The sequence below is a fragment of the Argentina silus genome (genome assembly GCF_951799395.1).
Source record: "Argentina silus genome assembly, chromosome: 6".
NCBI lineage: Eukaryota > Metazoa > Chordata > Actinopteri > Argentiniformes > Argentinidae > Argentina > Argentina silus.
Genome location: NC_139660.1, coordinates 12,038,953 through 12,058,508, shown reverse-complemented (window position 1 = coordinate 12,058,508; position 19,556 = coordinate 12,038,953). Strand labels below are relative to the sequence as shown.

Here is a 19,556-nt window from a genome sequence, read left to right as displayed (position 1 = left end):
GTACATGCCTGCTTTGCACATGTTGTGGTTTTGTGAGCATTTTTATAGCATTTTCATTTTCACCACGAATGTATACTCGTGTGTGCGGGCATGTACAGTTTTGTTTGAATGTGTGTGCGTGCGTGCAAACAGTACATCCACTGTGTTTTTATATTCACGGGTTTGTTTTCATGTACAGATGCATATACAGCTCTGTGCGTGTGTGTGTGTGCGTGCGTGCGTGCTTGCAAGCGTGCATGTGTGTACAAACAGTATATCCACTGTGTGTGTATATTCATTTGTTTTCATGTACAGATGCATATACAGCTCCGTCATCTGTCTGTGTGTGTGTGTGTGTGTGTGTGTGTGTGTGTGTGTGTGTGTGTGTGTGTGTGTGTAAAGAAGTGCATCAGGAGGGGAGGGAAGGGTGCAGACAGCTGTGTAGGGGGCATGGTGGATCCTCCTCCATATGTTCAGGGAGCGTTTCACACAACCACCGAAACCCCCAGCAACTCCCGAGCACAGCAGCAGGGAATCCACAACATTTCATTCTGCTTTCTCTTTTTACATCCTAATGGTGTGTGATGATACAAAGCCCTAGTTAGTAGATAGAACAGTGTTTATTGATGTTGTGTGTTAAAGACAGAGGAGAGAGAGACAGAAGGAGAGGGAGAGAGAGACTGGAATGAGATGGTGAAGGGAGTGGCGTGGTGGCATGGCGGTGTCTCCCATGCCCACTGTGGTAGCAGACGCAGTGGGCACCGTGCTCAAAGGCAGCATGGCGCAGCTGGCTCCCTTCCTTCACTGCGCATGCTCGGCTCACCGGGGCGAGCCGTGCCCCCACAAATGCCAGCCAAAAACAAGAGACGCCACCGTCTACCCAAGAAGCAAATCTCAATCATGGATTCAATCGCAAGGACCAGGATTTTTTTTTTCCGGTGAGGGGATTCTGTTGTTCTGCGACCCGTGAAGAAGGGCGTATGTCAGTATGTGTGCGTAAGCGCGTGCATGTGCACATTGTGAGGAGAGAGAGGGAGTGAGTGAGGGGGAGAGAGAGAGAGAGAGAGAGAGAGAACGGCACCTTTAAAAAAAAAAAAGAAGAAGAAGAAAAAAAAAAAGGGGGCCGAGGGAGCCATCTGCATAGGGCGGCGTGCCAGTGTCTTTGCCAATGTGCCCAGACCACCTGGCCACAGCGCCAGCCAAGTATGCCAGCCTGGGCTCTGTACCCTCCAGACTGCTGCCCTCTTTCACGGGGCTTTGAAACTCGGGGCGGCCCTGGAAAACAGCGGCGGCGGCCGCCTCTCTCCCTCTCCCCTGCCAATAGCTTTGTTTGAAGTGAGACGGGCTGTGTGCAGGGGGGAGGCGAGACGGTAAACAGTGCCCCCTTTCAGCTCCCTCCCCCCACCCCCACCCCACCCCACCCCCACCTCTAGACACACACACACGCACACACACACACACACACACACCCATACACACATATTTATGCACATCATTAGGTGGTGTCCTGTCTTTTCTTTCTTGTCTCGCTTTCCCCCTCAGGTCTTTTATTTCCTCAGAATGTAGCGCTGTACCTGTTCCTCGTCCAACCTGCTATCACCTGACTTTAGGAGGTTTTCAGTTGGAAGGCAGTCCCTTGGTTTACCCCCCTCTCTTGTTGCCACTCTACTCACACCCACGCTCTTCCTCTGCCCCCTCCCTCCCTGCCCCCTCCTCTCTGACCAAGGCCCCCGCCAACCCTGGGAACGGGCAAACTAGAGTGGCACTCAAGGGGCACAACCATTGGCACCGTCCTCCTTTTTTGTCTTTGGTGTGTGTGTGTGTGTGTGCGTGTGTGTGCGTGTGTGCGCGCGCCAGCGTGAATGTGAATTTGTTTCCTGTTGTTCCATTACTTTCAATGAAGTGCATTTTATGAAATGGAAACATGTACAGTATCTTGCCTTTTATACTCTCTTAAATAAATAAATACAATCCCTTAAGATGAAATAGACAATATTAATATTGAACTCTACAGCTACAGAGAAAATAAAGGTCAAAGCTCCATAAGATGGCCTCTCTGTTCGTACAGTAAGTGCAATGGTGTTGACCTAAACACACACCCACAACATGCATGTTACTGATCAGGAATTCCAAAGGAGAAACGAGAGAGAGAGAGAGAGAGAGAGAGAGAGAGAGAGAGAGAGAGAGAGAGAGAGGAAGACCTTAAGGAAAAGGAAATAGGAGGGAAACAACAAGAGGGATGGAGAGATAGGGATCTTAAGGGGTCCTTAAGAAAGAAGAGAGGGAAAGCGAGAGAGAGGCCTGAAGAAAGAGGAGAGAGAGAGATTCCAGGAAAAGGCAGGGGCGGGCGTGTGTGTACCCATTGGGGGCGGGCGGCAGTAACAGGTAGTGCCAGGCCAGAGAGAGGGTTCAGGTACGCCCACTGGAAGACTAATTGATTACTGCGGGAAGCAGTGTGGGTGATAGATAGCCCTGATGCATTGGCGCTCTCTCTCCACAGAGACCAGGAGGGGGGAAAGGCCGAGTGAGGATATTCTGGTAAAGTGGAGGGGAGGAAGAGGAGGAGGGAGGGCTGATGAGAGAGGGAGAATGTGTGTGTGTGTGTGTGTGTGTGTGTGTGTGTGTGTGTGTGTGTGTGTGTGTGTGTGTGTGTGACTGGAGTGAAATGAGGCTGACATTGAGACGCTGCCCCTCTCTGCTGTGTTGCAGTTCACGCTGGGTGCATCGTAATCCATATGGGTGACAGAGTGCTGATGGCACTGGCCCTGTGGATACACACACACACACACACACACACATACACACACACACACACACACACACACACACACACTGTGTGTGTGTGTGGGGGGGGGGGACAAGCACATATATTGTACGTCAATTGTTTTGGATGGGCAGGTCATTATTCCAATCCTTACAGTAGCCTCTCTTCCACATGGGAAATAGACTTGGCTCAGAGCAGAACCTATGAAGAGATGGTTCTGTGGGGGTTTACTGGTGGTGGGGGGAGGTATAAATAAGATTAGAGTTGGGTCAGATAAGATAAACAGGAGACAACATAAAAAGCGTTTTCAAAACACTGCAACACTGTGTGTGTGTGTGTGTGTGTGTGTGTGTGTGTGTGTGTGTGTGTGTACAGAACGTGTAAGTGTGTGTGTTGCACACCCTTGAGTTCCACTCCAGTAGTGTGAGTACCTAGGCTGGCCTTGTATTATCTGAACCAGACATCCTGGCTTCCTCTGGCACAGGCCTGGGATAGCTCTCAGTCTGGGAGAGGAGAGAGCTCCACACCATGTCCCATGCCATGATACCGACAGAGAGACCGAGGGGGGGGACGGGGACGAGACGATGTTAAAGGAGAGCAAAAGATAGACAGAAAGATAGAGTGAGAGCATTATTTTAGAAAGAAAAAAAAGAGGAGAAAGAGGTGCATGCATGGTGTCAAACAGGCAGGCAAAAAAGAGGGAGAGCTCTCGTTTTATACCCAGAAACCCTAGCTGCACCACTGCAGCTCCTCTCTCCATTTCCCCCCCAGCACAGATCGATACGCTGGTCGATGGGCTGGGCTGACTTTGTCCACAGTTCAACAGGCATGGCCTCAGCCAACGCACACATAGTTATACATCTGCTAGTCAGTTCATCCAGGCCCCACACTGACAATCACCACAACCACTATTTCCATTGTGACATCGATTAACACCGCCGTCCTTTTGTCTGTGTTTGTTGTTGTGTGACCAGCGGGCCACCTTTTTCTCACCACATCAACATTGTAATTAGGTCTATGCGTGTCCTTAATTCAACATTGTCAACTGACTGTTATAGACGCCATTTTCTGTAGCTGACGTTTTTATCCAGACCGACTTACAGTATAGTGAGTGCATACATTTGTTACGCTGCATGTGTGCGTTGATAACACCATGCTCTACCAGCTGAGCCACAGAGGACCACAGTGCAGTACTCTGATTCCATGAATTATCCACTCTACATTTTGAAAATTATGTGTACATGTAGTTGTTCCATTTCCAGATTGCAAGAGGTACATGGAAAATGCGAACAAATGAATAGTCATATCCATAAAAAAAATCCTCATGATCTGAGGAGTAAGAGAATCGAGAGAGAATTTTACTGATGGAGTAGTATGAGTTGGTGCTCTGCATTGGCATTGCGAGAGTAAAGCTTCATCATGACGGATGTTGGAGTGAGGTGTGTGTGTGTGTGTGTGTGTGTGTGTGTGTGTGTGTGTGTGTGTGTGTGTGTGTGTGTGGTCAGGGCAGCTCTCCAGACGGGTGCCCCTCGAGGGGGGAGGCCACGGGGGTAACCAGAGACAGGGCCCTCCCTCCCTCCCCTGGCGGCCCTATCGATCGCCCCTCACCGCTCTCTCTCTCCCTAGCCCATGACTGTCTCTTACTCTGTAGCAGGAGATGTCAAAACATACGCTTGCACACACCTGGGCTGCTCACCTGAGAATTCTCCACCACAAACAACAAAAACAGATACTCTACTGTACTTAACTGTGTTTTTCTAGAGTAGATAGGGCTCTATTGACAAACAGGTTCCTTTATTTCTGTATATATATATATATATATATTCATACAGACCACAATACATACTGTATTGTATAGTATAATGTACTATAGTAGTGTATAGAAGGCCATATATACTGTATACCATGTAACTAGGGCCCAGAGTATCTCAGGTCACATGGTCCCGAAAAACATTTGGCACTAATCATGTGTATTTACATCAACAAAATATATTCCCTGAGGTGTAAAGATGTACCATTTCTGTCTCACATCTGTATATTATGCTCTTGTATAGTGAGTGGTTAATCTATGCTTTTGGTATTCCACCCTCGAAAAGAAACTGTCTGCCTTCAGTTGTGTCACCTGTCGCTTCATTTCCTGTGCTCAGGTGATGCATCAGTGATGTAGTACCTGTAGTAGACCTCACTGTACAGTTTGTTCATTGTGGGTTTTGTACCACATGTTTTAGACATTTTTTTGTACTGAACATATTTTTCGAGAGCCACTGCCTTGATTGTTGATTAAATATGAATGGATTATGAGCTACTTAAACACTGTGTATAGCAAGTATCTTCATTTTCATTGCTTGTGTATGTGTATGTGTTGATTGGACTGTGGTTCTTAGAATCGATATTGGTAAGAGTGATTGGACTGCAGTTAACTTGGCATGGTCCCATCCTGGAAATACTGCAGACTTCTGAACTTTCTCATGTAAAAGCATGCCCAGTCACCACACACTCCCTCACAAGCACATCTGCTCTTCTCTTGTCCCCCCATTCGCTCTCTCTCTCTCAATCCCTCTCCTCCAGCTCTTTTCCCTTCTCTCCTTTTCCCCTCTCTGCCTTCCCCTCCCGGGGTAACTGTAACCTCACAGGAAGCCTATTGTCTGGGCCTGAGGAATCTTGTTCTTCGTCCTAGTTTCTCTACTTATCAATGACTGAGGGGAGGCAGTAGGAGAGGGGGAGGCAGGGGGGTGGGGAGGGGTGAGGGCTCTTCTTCTTCTCTCTAGTTGAAAGTCGGCACTTTGTGTCTCTGTGGAGAGCCTGATATTGACTCCCCTCGCCGGCATTCTTGAGGGGATCAGAGCTGAGGCCCGCAAAGAGACTCTCCAGACAGAGTGAAAGAGGGAGGGGGGTGGGGGGCATCGGATGAAAAGCATTATTTAATTTCCCAGACTCAGAACCAGACAAGGCATGTTTACCATTATCAGTAGTAGTGGTTGTTTTTTCGGCAGGATAGACCCGCCTTTCTTAAATTCAAATGTTCTCCACTGTCAGAAATTGAGACGTTAAAATGTGCCCAAGGATGTTCGCTGACTTTGGAGGCAAGGAAGGGGGGGTGGGGGGAGCAGAAAGGGAGAGCCAAAAGAAGCAGCGAAGAGCGGAAGAGAGGAGGATGGAGAAAAAAAACAACACAACATCAGTAATGCCATCCATTACGGTTCTATAATTATGGTAAGTGAGGCAGAACCAAATCAATACGGCAATTCATCAATCGCATTCCAAACTATTTCAATCTGGCTTATGTCATGCGGCTGCCGATGGCGTCCTTCACTTGCACAATATCTTGCCCACACGTCAAGGTTCTCCCCCTTGTCCTAATCCACTTTCCCCCATCCCGTCCATTATTCCTGACGCTCCCCCCCTCTGCTGTAATGTTAATCATGCTTCCCTTAATTGATCCACTAGCTGCCGCAGTCGGAGTGGCTATGGGTGAGCAATCCCCAGAGTATCTAAAGGAATGACAGCATAGTGGGAGAGTATCTCTTCTACACCTGCCAAGGGGGCCTCACACAGCCTCAAACACACACACACACACACACACACACACACACACACACACACACACACACACACACACACACCACCGTCTTGTTCAGCTGGGGGTTGTCTCTCTTAATCTCACTACATTCCCATGATTACTTCCATCATTCTCACTGTCAAGATTCTCATGCCTTTTATTGTTTATCAATCATCAGAACTAGGAAGATATTTTTTTTGTAATTATTATTATTTAGAGTATTTTTTGTTTATAATTCAGGGACCATTTTTTATGGAACATTGTAGAGTAATGTTATTTCATGAAATACCTGCTGAATTTGCATATTTGGGTGTGCATATGCTGTAGCTTGAATTGATTGTGAGCAAATGCAGTCAAAAGTAATTAGCGCTGGAAATGACTGTGTGTGTCTGGCTAGTCGCTCTACTCACCAACACAGGCATGTTTTACACATACAGTAGCAAGACAAATACTCCAATATTATCTGAAAAGGGATGTATACATGCCTTGAGAAACCTGTTGTTGAATGCTGGATTTTAGTGTTTTACCATGGAGTAATTGCCCATTTGAGTAATGTTATTGTTGCAGGCGTATTGGGGGAACAAAACATAAAGCATCAACATGACTCACATTAATTGAACCTAATACTGCTCTCTCAATCAGGACTAATGCGGAGGAAACACCCTGCAAACTGTCAGTATGGATGTTGTGAATGTCTAGCCTCTGCAGAGTAAAGTGCACTGAATGGAATACGTACAGTAGCTTTGTACTTCCATCATTTCAGTCATGAATTGCTAAGATTAGTTTTTAGGCAGGGGTCAGAGTTCTGCAAACATTAGCCTTGAGATCCACATTTAGTTTCTCTCGTTTCTTTCACCTTTCTCTTTTGAAGACACTGTCTTTTGTGAAAGCATTCAGTAGAGTAAGTGGTAATTCCTATCGCATCTTTTGTTCTGAAAACATGGCATGGAGAATGGCAAGTGCTCAAAGGAGGCAGACTGCACTTTCAAAATGGTTGCCAAAGCTTTTAAGATGGCTGCCAGGGCATTAGGTGTAAAGGGGGTAAGGGGGATATATCAGTGCTAAACGTTAATGCTAAAACTGCAACAAACTGTCCTGCGTGCAGCCATCATTGTCGTGGGAGATTCGGTCCTGTGTTGGGTGCGAGTGTATGTTTGTGCCTTTTCTTTTTTTTTAGCTCTTGCTCTTTTTTTAAAATCTGAATCTTGTTGAACTTGGCAGCCAACTCCTTGGCAGCGGTTGCTTGTGTGTCATCCAACAATGGAGGCAGCTAACGTGATTCTCTCAGTATAGCTGTGCCTGGCAGGATGGTTTAACAGCTATGTTGAGGATAAGCTTGAGAGAGAGAGAGAGACACACACACAGACAGACAGAGGGATGGAGGAGATGGGAGACAAATACGAGAGAGACCGACTCGCTTTTAAAATGGCGGCTTGGCAAGCGATGGCACTCATTCAAAGCCAATCCCTTTCATTTTCATTGGGGATTTTATTTGTAATTAACGGAACGATGATTTTGAATCTCAGTCGGCGCAGAACCTCATGGAAGGGCTAGTCGACACAATTTTGGGGAGTCGCTGGTTGTGTTGTATTGTATTTGCGGAAAGTGGAAAGGGGTACCATAAAATGGACGTCTGTCAGATGTACACAAAATGGAGGCTTTTGGGAGGGGTGGTGAAGACAGCCTCTGGGACTTCAACGAAAGGCTGCTACGCCCATGACGCTAAAGGGAGAGGGGAGAGGGGGGAGGGGGAATAAAAAAACGCTCGAGAGAAAACAATACTTTTTATTTTGTCTAAATACCACAAAAAATGCAGCATTACTAGTCATTGAGTTTTTTCGTCTTTTCCATCAAAACCGATGATCGAGGCATTCGCCTGGCATTTTCGACATTGGTCGTATTATTCAGACTGGACAAAAGCGTGTATCTCTTTTTCTCCCTCTCTTTTTTGTGGATTTGGCTGAGAGTGCAGGGGGCTGCCAGGGTTGAAATGCCAACCCAGCGCCTTGGCTGGCATCTGCACTGATCCTTCAGCGCTGGCTGGTACATGTCAGAGACTTGGGTTATTGCTCCAACACTGAGCCTTTTTCTAAGAGTGATTGTCTCTCGAATTTCTCCATTGTAAATTCCCCCCAAAATTGTGCATGCTTATTTTGCATTATCACCAACAGTAAAAAAAAAAAAAAAGGTGACAGTTGTGCATTTTAGGTTTTATTTCCACTGCAATATTTTCTTTACATCTACATCATTTCAATAAGTGCTGTATTTGTAATAGAGTGGTGTATTTGTATTTATTTGAATAGATATTCAAATAAATGTATTTTATTTAAGTGAATAGAGTTCTGTGCAGGGAGTATGTAAATCATGATCAATTTATGATTTCTCTGAAATTAAAGATACGCAGAAGAAAATTATATGTGGCTGTATATATTGACTGAGAGCCTTTTGAAATTAAACCATATATCATCTCATTTCATTAAAAGGAAAATAAGAAAGTGTCTGTGAAATCAATAAGGAATATATTTGTTTTACAATGTACATATTTCATAATAAAGTTGAGTAATTTATATAAGGCCTAGAATTTAAATTGAATAAGAATAAAAATTATTGATTAAAAATCCTACCCAGGTCATCTCTTTTATATTATGTTATTTTGTTACAATAATCTTAGAAAAATATCCCTCTGTCCTTGACACAATTTCCCACATTTTCTATAGTATGTTTTGTAGAATTCTGGCTACGGGTGCAGGCTAGTGCTAGGCAGAGCAAGGCTCAGTGGTTTTGGGTGGGTAGGCCTGGCGCTGGCTGGGTAGTGGGCAGAGAGGGAGGACCCGCCATCGTACCCAGAGCTGCCGGGGGTTTCCCATCTTGCCGGGGGCCATGTGTGTGAAAGTCCATGTCAGGGAGTGTAGCATAGCGTAGCAGGCTAGAGGAGTGCGGCACACCACCGGCACGGCGCTCGCCCAGTGTTCTCCAGCCTTGGCAAGACTCTCCCCTAGTCTGCTCCAGACAGGGGCTCTAGCCAGGGACTCTGAATGAGCGGTAGAGAAAGAAAACGGAGAGAGAGAGAGAGAGAGAGAGAGAGAGAGAGAGAGAGAGGAGGCGAGAGCAAAAGTTGGCTGCCAAACCATATCACCCTGTCTTTTTTTATTCACGCTGGTGTCGCACTGCCAAGAAAGAGCATGGACACTTTTCTATTTTCACTCTTTCAGGGAGAATGAGGGGAGGGGAAAAGCCAAGGCTTCCTTGGCCACAGAGCTCTGGTTTGGTGTCAGTGGCCATGGTGGAAGTGGGCCCTTGCTGCTCTGCCGTGCCAGAGAAAGGTGCAAATACTGGCCCCCTGTTTATTATCTTTGGGCCCATTTATTGACTCATTTGGCCCAGAGTGACTTGTTTATGTGTTAAGGCATGAGTTTGTTTAAACAGGTAAATTCGATTAGGTCACCCGATGGGGGAGGGAGTGCACACAATGACTGTGTGGCGTGATGATTTCACCTTCTTTACCACCAACCCCCCCCCCCCCCCTTGTACACACACACACACACACACACACACACACACACACACACACACACACACACACACACACACACACACACACACACCACTATCCCACAATAAAGACCCTGTTCAATATTTGTCTTATTTTTTCCAGACTTGTCTTCCAGAAGTGCTACGTACTTGGGAGGTTAGCTTTAGAGGATAATCATTTTGAGGGATATTCTGATTTCCTCAGTTTGAATGTATGGAGGTGGTGACAGACACTTCCTGGTTGTGATAAGACATCAGTGTCTGGTGGAGGGGAACAGGGCTTTCTACCTGGCTACTGGCTCTGCAATTTGCCTTTGACAGCCCCTGAATGAACACACACATACACACACACACACACACACACACACTGAACACATACACATACACATACACATACATACACACACAGCACCTAGGCACTCTGTTTGCAGCTGGAGCATGTCAGCTTGGCTCTGGGACAGCGGTGAATTACAGCTCATACACACACACACACACACACACACACACACACACATTCTCTCTCCCTCTCTCTCTTGGCATTTTTCCCCTGTGTCACCGAGTGGCGGCCCTCCCCAGTACTCACCGAGATTAGATCTCTGGCAAATGACAATCAAACTGACAACACTTTTTTTGATTCAATACTGAACCCTCCGACAACTGCTGTCCTGGCCAGATATAAAAGATGACAGAAGGTCAGATGTCTGCGACGTATGCATTCTTCTCTTTCCCCCATCACACAAGCAGACTGCTATAAACCAGCTTGTTCCCCACTGTTAATTTTCCCTTTGCTCTCACTGTGCGCAACCTCGTCCTTCTGAAAAAAAAAACTGTGTTTTTAATGTGTCAATAAAAGAGGATATTATCTCCAGCTCTAGATGTGGTTTCCATGGCGAAAGCAAGAGGGTAGACAAAGCCAGGAAGGGGCGAACATACTGGCTGCTGAAAAAACGGATTTAACATCACGCTTTTTCCACAACTGTCACTTGACGATTGGTTTTGGTGGGGAGTGGGGTGGTCTTAATTTAAGCAAAACAATATGCTTGCAATTAACCAGTTTGTTCAAAAGGTTATCTCTGTGTTTTTGAAAGGCATTTTGTTTATAGAATTATAATCTCTCCCTCTCTCTCTCTCTCTGACTAATATATGTGCATTGAAAAAATATTTCTAGAACGTAGGAGTCGTTACTTGTTATCCGCTCGATTTCAATTTGCAAACAGCCCCGCCCCCACCCCGTCCTCTATGTAAAAATACTAAACATAACACTTTTGTCTCACATGCACACTTGACCCTCCCTCGATCTCTCTATCTCTCCCCATCAGGGCTACGGGAGGTCGCTGTACACATTAGATCCCTGACAGCTTCAACTTCTCTCTCACAGCACAGCTATTTAGAGAGAGAGAGAGGTTGAGAGAGGGAGAGAGGGAGTGCTGGAGAGAGTAAATTGAAAGCGGCCCCAGGGCTGTATGTTTCACCATAAGCCCAGGGGAATGCTGGGATAGGGCTGCTGCTTCTCTCTCCCTCTCTCTCTCACACACTCTCTCTCTGCCTCTCTCTCTCTCTCTCTCTCTCTCTCTCTGCTGAGAAAAGGCCAAGAACTCTTTTCTGCTCCTCAGCCCCCTTCTTCTCTTTTCACCCTGCTTCCTAGAAGCCGCGGTTCATATCAGGGGAGTCTGCTTGTAGGGGCAGAGGGTGTGTGTGTGTGTGTGTGTGTGTGTGTGTGTGTGTGTGTGTGTGGGAGCAGAATAACAGGGGGGATAGAAAGGGGTGTCGGAGGAAGAAGCCCTGCCTACGAGGCCACAGAGTTTGACTTTTCCCACAGATTTCCCCTTGAACAGCAGGGGCCGAGGCGGATAAGAGGGAGCTCTCTGCCCTCCTCTACGCCTCTCTCTCTCTCAATCCCTCCCCCCCTGCCTTAATTGTTCCTTCCTTCCCCAGTTAGTCTGTGTCTGGGCCTGGGCTGCTCTCCCCTGCATGGGCTGCTCTCCTCTGCATGGGCGCCTTTATGAGGGTGACCCAGAACACTGAACCACCTAGGAATGAACAGAATACGTAGAGAGAGATGAAGAGGAGAGGTATATGAATGCAGAGATAGAAGTGTTGAGATGGATAGAGTGTGAGGCACAAGTAGAGAGAGGTAATGGGGTGAGCTACAGTAGACATGAAGGGGGACCTGTGGAGATAATGTACAGTAGACATGAAGGGGGACCTGTGGAGATAATGTACAGTAGACATGAAGGGGAACCTGTGGAGATAATGTACAGTAGACATGAATATAATTCTATAGAAAGAAGGAGGTTGGAGAGAGAGAGAGTTATTTGATAGACATGATGGGGCTGACTGCCCACGCATGATGGAAAGACCCTGCAACACCATCCCAGATAGTTTCACAGGGACCAAATAGTTTCTGACCCAACCCTACAGACTCACCTTTACACATGGACATATAAACAAATAGAACAAAGGCATGACAATTATGCACAAAACTCTCTTCAAAATCATATTCATGAAATGTGTGGGAGGTCTTGTGTGAGTGTGTATAGTATATGCTTGTGTGTGTGTGTGTGTGTGTGTGTGTGTGTGTGTGTGTGTGTGTGTGAGAGAGAGTACACGAAGCCACAGCAGTCACAGCCCAGCGCTCGCTCAGCCATGCGTCCCGCGGCGGCGTAAACGTTGGAAACTAGTCAGAGTGCCACTCAATTACCTGCGTCTCCCGGATGGGGCGGCTAAATGTCATGTCTGCTTGTACAGTGCCCCGCCGTACAGCTTTTCATTACACGCCTCCCTTATCCAGCGCCGCTGATAATGATATCTCTGCTCAAGCTCCTCGCTAGCGTGTGAGACTGTACTGTGTGTGTGTGTGTGTGTGTGTGTGTGTGTGTGTGTGTGACAGTGTGTGTGACAGTGTGAGTGTGTGACCATACGTTTCAGTCAGCCAGGAATGTCTGTCTTTGTCCCTGCTTAACGTTAGCTAGGCATGGTCAGTGCAGTGTACACGCGCACACGCACAGACACACACACACACACACACACACACACACACACACACACACAGCAGTAAAGGAATTCATAAGCACTATTTATTTACAACATGCGTGGCGTTGCCGTCTCATAGTTTGTGGTGACAATCAGTTGCTTTGTGAATGTACAGTGCACACTTTTGAGTAGAGAAGTGAGAGCCCTGGTCTGGCAGCACCCTGTACACATCTGGTGTCCTGCTCTGCACTTCTTATCCCTCCAAGGTGCTTGTTCAGGGTTTTATCTCTTCTTTCAAACCGCCGGCTGTTTAGATTTAAAGGACAGACAGGATCTGTAAACACTGACACTGTAACTTTATCCTCTTTGTCCCTCTTCCTGAGCCTCCTGCTCCAAACACGCACACACACACACACATACACGCACACAGACACGCACGCACACACACACACACACACACACACACACACACACACACAGTACAGTACAGTAGATGAGAAGCAGAGGGGTTCTATCTAAACACAGAGCTTATTAAGTATGGAGTGACGTAGGGAGCCTGGAGGGAGGTCAAGGTTAGCCAAACACTGGACCCAGGGAAAGCATATGGAAACAAACCAGCCCGGTCTGTACCTACACTGCACTCTTGCTTACTCCTGTTTGGACTGCTGTGTGTGTGTGTGTGTGCGTGTGTGTGTGGGTGTATGAAAATCAAGGGTACAATGCACTGAAATGACCTCTGTAAAATGCCTTCAAAGTACAATTCAGCTCTATTGAGGCCAACTTTTTGAGATAAAAGTAAAAACATCTACCTCAGTTCTTATTTAAACTTTCCCCACCATAAACTCCCATTTTTACCTATTTTACCTATTGTACTGTTACACAAGTTCCCAACAAGTATCCTGATGTTGTGGTTTAGAATGAAGATGATGGCAGAGAGGATTGGAGGGAGGGGGGGGGGGGGGGTAAAAGGGTGGTGGTGGGGATGGGGGGCTTACAGGAATGCCAAATTAAATCCGGAGGTTTTGTGAATCCGCCACAATCTTTTGATAAAGAGAGAGAGAGAGAAAGCCAAAGCTTAGAGACGATACTTGTGAAAACAATAAACCAATCCCCGTGGCTTCACCTTCCCATTGATGGCCCAGAATGGCCCGTTTGTATTTCTAAATTAAGTTTCTGCCTCCTTTTATTGGGCTGCGTGTTCCTGAGCCCCAGTGTGTAAAAGGGCCTTTTGAAAGCTGGGTTTTAACACACAATTGGATTACAGCGGAGCACTTGGTGGGAAAGCGGCGGTGGTGGATAGAGAGAGAGAGAGAGAGGGAGAGAGAGAGAGAGAGAGAGAGAGAGGGAGCAGACCTGGGAGAAGTACAGATGGTTTTGCGCATGCATAATGAAGCGGGGCCAGGCGGTGTTCCCCCTCTAGTCAGGGCTCAGGCCCGTGAGGGGGAGGGAGGGAGGGAGAGAGACAGACAGACAGACAGACAGACAGACAGACAGACAGACAGACATAGGCGACCAGAGAGAAATAAACAGAAGAAGAGGGAACTGAAGAGAGGGCTTGAAGGAATTGGAAAAACTAGAGAGAGGGGGAAAGAAAAAGTGGACCAGAGAGAGAGGTAAAAACTGTGAAAGGGAACCAGAGAGACAGACGAAAAAGCACCGGGTGGGGGGGGGGGGGGGGGGGGGTGGGGGGCTCCTAACGATCTAATTAGGGAATCAACTCGTTGACTTATTCAACAAGCACCAAGATATTCCATTCATACACCTCCAGTTGTCCTTAACTGGGCCACCATCTGTACTTTAACTGTACTGTTCTACACTGTACTTTACTGTACTGTCCTCTCTCCCCCTGGCCCGTTAAAGAGATGGGCTCCTCGTAAACGTTTAGTGGTCTTGTGGTTAGTGCTGCTGCTTCAGCCAGGTCCTATTAAAGACAGGGAAAAGGTATGCACTGAGAAGGACCGAGCTTCTTCATAACCTTCCATTGCATGGCTAAATCAAAGACCCAGCTTTGAGCCTTAATTACTCATATTAAGTTATTGGCACCTGTATAAGGAGCAGCGACACAAATTCTGTAATCTATTAATTCCTCAAATTAGGGGCTATAAATTCTGTGACAGCGCATATTCATAACGATAACGATAATGAATGGATTCCTTAACTGCCCGTTGATCTATCGTGAATCTTCTCAGAGAGAGAGTTTGCAATGGGGGGCTTTCTTTGCTTTTCTTTACTTTATCCCCCGTTCCCCCCTCACCAGCGCTTACACACTCCCCTTAGCATATTTAACGGTGGGAGAGGAGAAGCCAGACACGGCTCAGGCCCTAGCCCTCCTCAGCCCCTCAGACAGGCAGAGAAAGAGTGGCTTGTTACAGACCTCTATAGAGTTTAAGGCCAGCCTGAATGGCCTTGTTTGCGCGCAGGGTATTTAGTTGTTTGTTGTTTAGTGTCTTTTTTGTTTTGTGGAGTTTTCTTTCCGTCGTCTTTTTTAATCGGGCAGGTTTTCTTCCTCCTATCCCTCTGAGGGCCCTCAACAGGGGGTAAATGCAGATGTGACACACAGAGTCTGGGTCTCACGCCTCATTTGCATATTTAATTAGCGAGGGGGAAAGGCGTGTGAGAGCATTGGGTGTACAGGGGAGAGAGGGGGGGGGGGGGGACTGTGTGAAAGTGCCCCCCCACACACACCCAGCACCCAGTCCTAGCCCCTGCCCCCGCCAAACCCCCCGCTCGCAGCCGGGGCTCTGTTCGGTTGCTGGGGGGACGTTTTGTTCTCTGGGACTCCAGATTGCCTTTGTTTTAAGCTGTTGATGCAGACCACAAACGCTGAGCAGAATGCAAACAAGTCCTCCTAAATTGTTTACTTTGTCTGCAAGGGAGGGAAAGGGATGGCCAAACTTTTTGGGGGGTTGCATTTTAAACAATGCTATACTTTTCCCCCCTGCTTCCTTTTGCCGCCTTTTTTGCTCGTTTCCCCTCTTGTTGTGCCAGTCACGTATATTTGAAGCATTTATTTTGTATTTTTTTAAGGCTGCATCGGTAATGGACCATTGCACTCTCTGGCAGATCAAAGGGGCCAATCGGCTTGTCTGGTAGCACTTGCGTCAAAGAAAAATCTTTGTTTTAGAGATAAACATTTGGTGTGAAACTTCACGGAGACAACCTCATTTCTCCCTCCAGCTATTGCCTCTATCAGAACAGAAACATTGTGAAAAAAGACAACGAGAGAGAGAGAAAACCAAAAAAACCACTTTAACACGTAAAACACTTTGATTTTATTCGCCTCTGTCTCTGAAACCGACTCTTTCAACTATTTTGGTGCACAGCATGAGTCAGATAGTAACCTAGGCCTGGATGAGATGGGCCTGTTGGCTCTGACAGCCTAGCACGCCCTTGAATCATAGCCCTGCTAGCACCACAGTCCAGCTCCAGGAGTGGAGATGGGTAATATTTCTCCCACTCCCAACAATTTTATCCGCAGCCCTTTCGGATCGATACTCCCCGAAGCCAGCTAAATCATCCAAAGGGTATGTTCCTTTGCAATTTTGGCAGCAGTAAAAACCATTAAAAAAAGAGGAGAAACAGGAGTCCAACTTCTCTCGGTCCCGCAACGACATTTTTTAACGTCACTTCCCTCATCATTGCTGTCAGTGCTAATGATAGTGTTAAACGCCTCTTGTAGGGCAAAAATTTGCCCGTCAAATTTATAGGTTTCCTTTTATGAGGGATGCAGTGCGGTGCATCGTGGGTTTTTTTCTTTCTTTCGAGCCAGCGTTCTTCAGCCAGATTGATTTTCATAAGCGAGCTCTACAATACATTTGCTGTGAGCATTCTGATGTATGTGTGTGTGCGTGCGTGCGCACCTATGTGTGTGTGTGTGTATTATTTCCAAAAAACCTTATTCACCTTGTTTCCACAAATACACCCATCAACTACAGTACACTACAGTTACTACATCAGTTCACTACATTACAAAACCCAAACATTTGACCGACAAAGAATCCCCATCTTTACACACAGAGACCCAGGCCAAAAGGCTCTTCTTGTGTCCCCACAGTAAATTAGCTGATGCACCGAGCAGCAAAGCCAGTCAGAGTGAAAGGCACCGGTGAGGGCGATCGACCACACCTGACTAGCTAGCTGCAGAGTAGCTTTACCCCACGGCCTGTCTGTCTGTGTGCTACAGCTGCAGTCTATCCCAGCCTTAGTCTGCCTGTCTGTTGTCGATGCGGTCACAGGGGTGTATGTGTGTGTGTGGTGGAGGAGGGAAAGGGAGGGGAGACGCCAGCATCGATCTATGTGCTGGAGACACGAGACTAGGGTTTCACCTGGACACACACACATACACACACATAGTGCAGCACAGGCACGAGGTAGGGTTGTGCTGGTAAGCCTAGACGGTGGGCAACCCCTCCACACACACACACACACTCAGGATACTACAGTAACAAATGCACAGTCATCAGTGTATTGGTATGAAGCCCTGCACATATCAATGTGGATTGATTGTTTGGATTTGAGTCTTTTTTTTCTTCTTTTTTTTTTTTTACAAAAGAGAGCAACCCTCATCCAAGTGTTGCTGTGTCTGTCACTTTTACTGTATGCACTTTAAACGTACCCTTTAGTTTCAGTCTCAAAATGGACAATGTTTCTCCCATACTCAAACATTCTCTCCTCTTCCTCCCTCCTCCTCTCTGCAGATGGACAGGGTGACAGTCCCAACCAGCAAAGCGAGGCTGATATCAAGGACCAGCCAGAGAATGGTGAGTCTCATGATATTCATCAATATTAGTATGAGTGTTGTCATTGGCCATATGAGATGAATAGATGAAGAAAGCACTTTTCTCTCAAACAAAGCTGTTGTACATGACAAGAGAAGCATTAGAGAACTCACTTAGCACCTGTGGTTCCTTCCATATTTGAACTTGAATCAGTGATCTTAACCTGATTGGACGGGTTAAAGCAGCAGCATATGTAGACCTTGTTTTGACCTATCCCATCACCTCAGATCAGAGATCAGTCAGGGTTGTCGGGGAGGAGACATAATAGAATCAGTGCTAGACCAGAAAGTAGACTCCACATTATTCAACCTCCTCTTTAAATTTCAAACTTCATTTCTGCCAGTTGGACGTTCTATCTGTCTGCACAAAAGCGTCTGGTGTGAAACAGTTGATTTATTTCTAAGCCCCGGACACACACACACACACGTACACACACATGCACACAGATTCGGCTCGGACATATGTTTTGCCTTTTGTAAGCGGCTGTGGTCCAACCCTGTTCTCCAGGGCTACAGTGTGCGCAGTGGTTCAGACAGCCTCTGTGAACATCCAACATGTTAAACCCAGAGGGAGGCCATAATTCCCTAAGAGGATTGAGCCCAAGGGTGTGTGTTTGTGTATGTGTGTCTGTGTCTGTGTCTGTGTCTGTGTGTGTGTGTGTGTGTGCGTGCGAGAGACAATACGATGTGTGTTTCTATGAGTGTACAGTATTTAGGGGCGCCAAGTGTTTCTCTTAGGTCTCCAGTGTTGCATTTACAAGACTTAAGAGCCGGCCTTGCACCTCAAACACAACTCTCCCACTCCATTATTCTAGTTTTGGCTACCCTCTCCTGCTCCGACACACTCACAACTACAGTTGCTTATCATTAGAAAAGAAGAGAGAATATCCCTCTTTAGAATAGCCTGTGTTGCCATTGACACTGAAACCATAGCGACAAGGCCAGCGGTTAGTCTTACACACTGCACGTTTGCTGTCCCAATCCCAGATCGCTGTGACTTCACTACTGTGTGTGTGTGTGTGTGTGTGTGTGTGTGTGTGTGTGTGTGTGTGTGTGTGTGTGTGTGTGTGTGTGTAAGTGTGTGTGAGACACCCACCCTACCCTGTTTATTCCCATTTTGCACATGGACAGATGAGGAGCAAGGTTTATCCTCCCCCAGCCCATATGTAGCTGATCTCATCCGTTCTTTCTGGCTCGCTTTCTCCCTCTCTTTCTCTCTCTCCCTCCCTCTTTCTTTCTGGCTCGCTTTTTCTTTCTTTCTCTCTTTCTTTCTTTCTCTCTCTCTCTCTCTCTCTCTCTCTCTCTCTCTCTCTCTCGCATTATTTCTGGCTCCCTTTATTTCTATATCTCTCTTTCTCTATGTTCCTCTTTCTCTTACTCTTTTTATCCAGCCTGCTTTTGCTCGTTTTCGCTCTCTCCCTCTTTCCTCCTCCCCCCCCCCCCCTTGCCCTCTCTCCTCCTCTCGTTCTCTCTGTCCTGTGGATGAACTGTAGGTCACCACCTCTCACGTGTCTATCTTGTGCAGATATCCACATAATCGGACCCGTAAATGTCCGTGTGGGTTTAATTTTTATTTATTTGATTTAATTCTGTTTTTATTTTTGCGGGATCCCAAACTGGCTCCATCTGCCGTCTGGGCTGGCTGTAGTAGTGCTGGGCTGAGCTGTGGGGGATTATACCCTCTGCTGAACCACAGCATCACAGCCCCACTCTCTCTCTCTCTCTCTCTCACACACACACACACACACACACACACACACACACACACACACACTGTACAACACCCTAAACCCATTGGATTGCAAGCCTCAATACTTCCAAAACATCTGTACACCTAACACGTTGACACACATTGCTCCCGAAATTCAACTCATCAGACAACATAAACACTTTCTCCAAACACCCTACAATTGTACTGCACCTTAATACATACACACACACACACACACACACACACACACACACAAAAACAC

The 19,556-nt window shown here is 46.8% G+C and overlaps 1 protein-coding gene across 4 annotated transcripts in view; it reads left to right on the top strand.

The window, feature by feature from the left end:
- nfia (nuclear factor I/A) overlaps positions 1 to 19,556 on the top strand; it is a 105,692-nt gene that overhangs the window by 53,372 nt on the left and 32,764 nt on the right. For all 4 annotated transcript variants that reach the window (XM_083671294.1, XM_083671295.1, XM_083671293.1 and 1 more), the window contains exon 3: positions 17,504 to 17,566. In XM_083671294.1, coding sequence (XP_083527420.1) covers positions 17,504 to 17,566 — 63 coding nt within the window. The remainder of the gene's footprint in view (positions 1 to 17,503; positions 17,567 to 19,556) is intronic.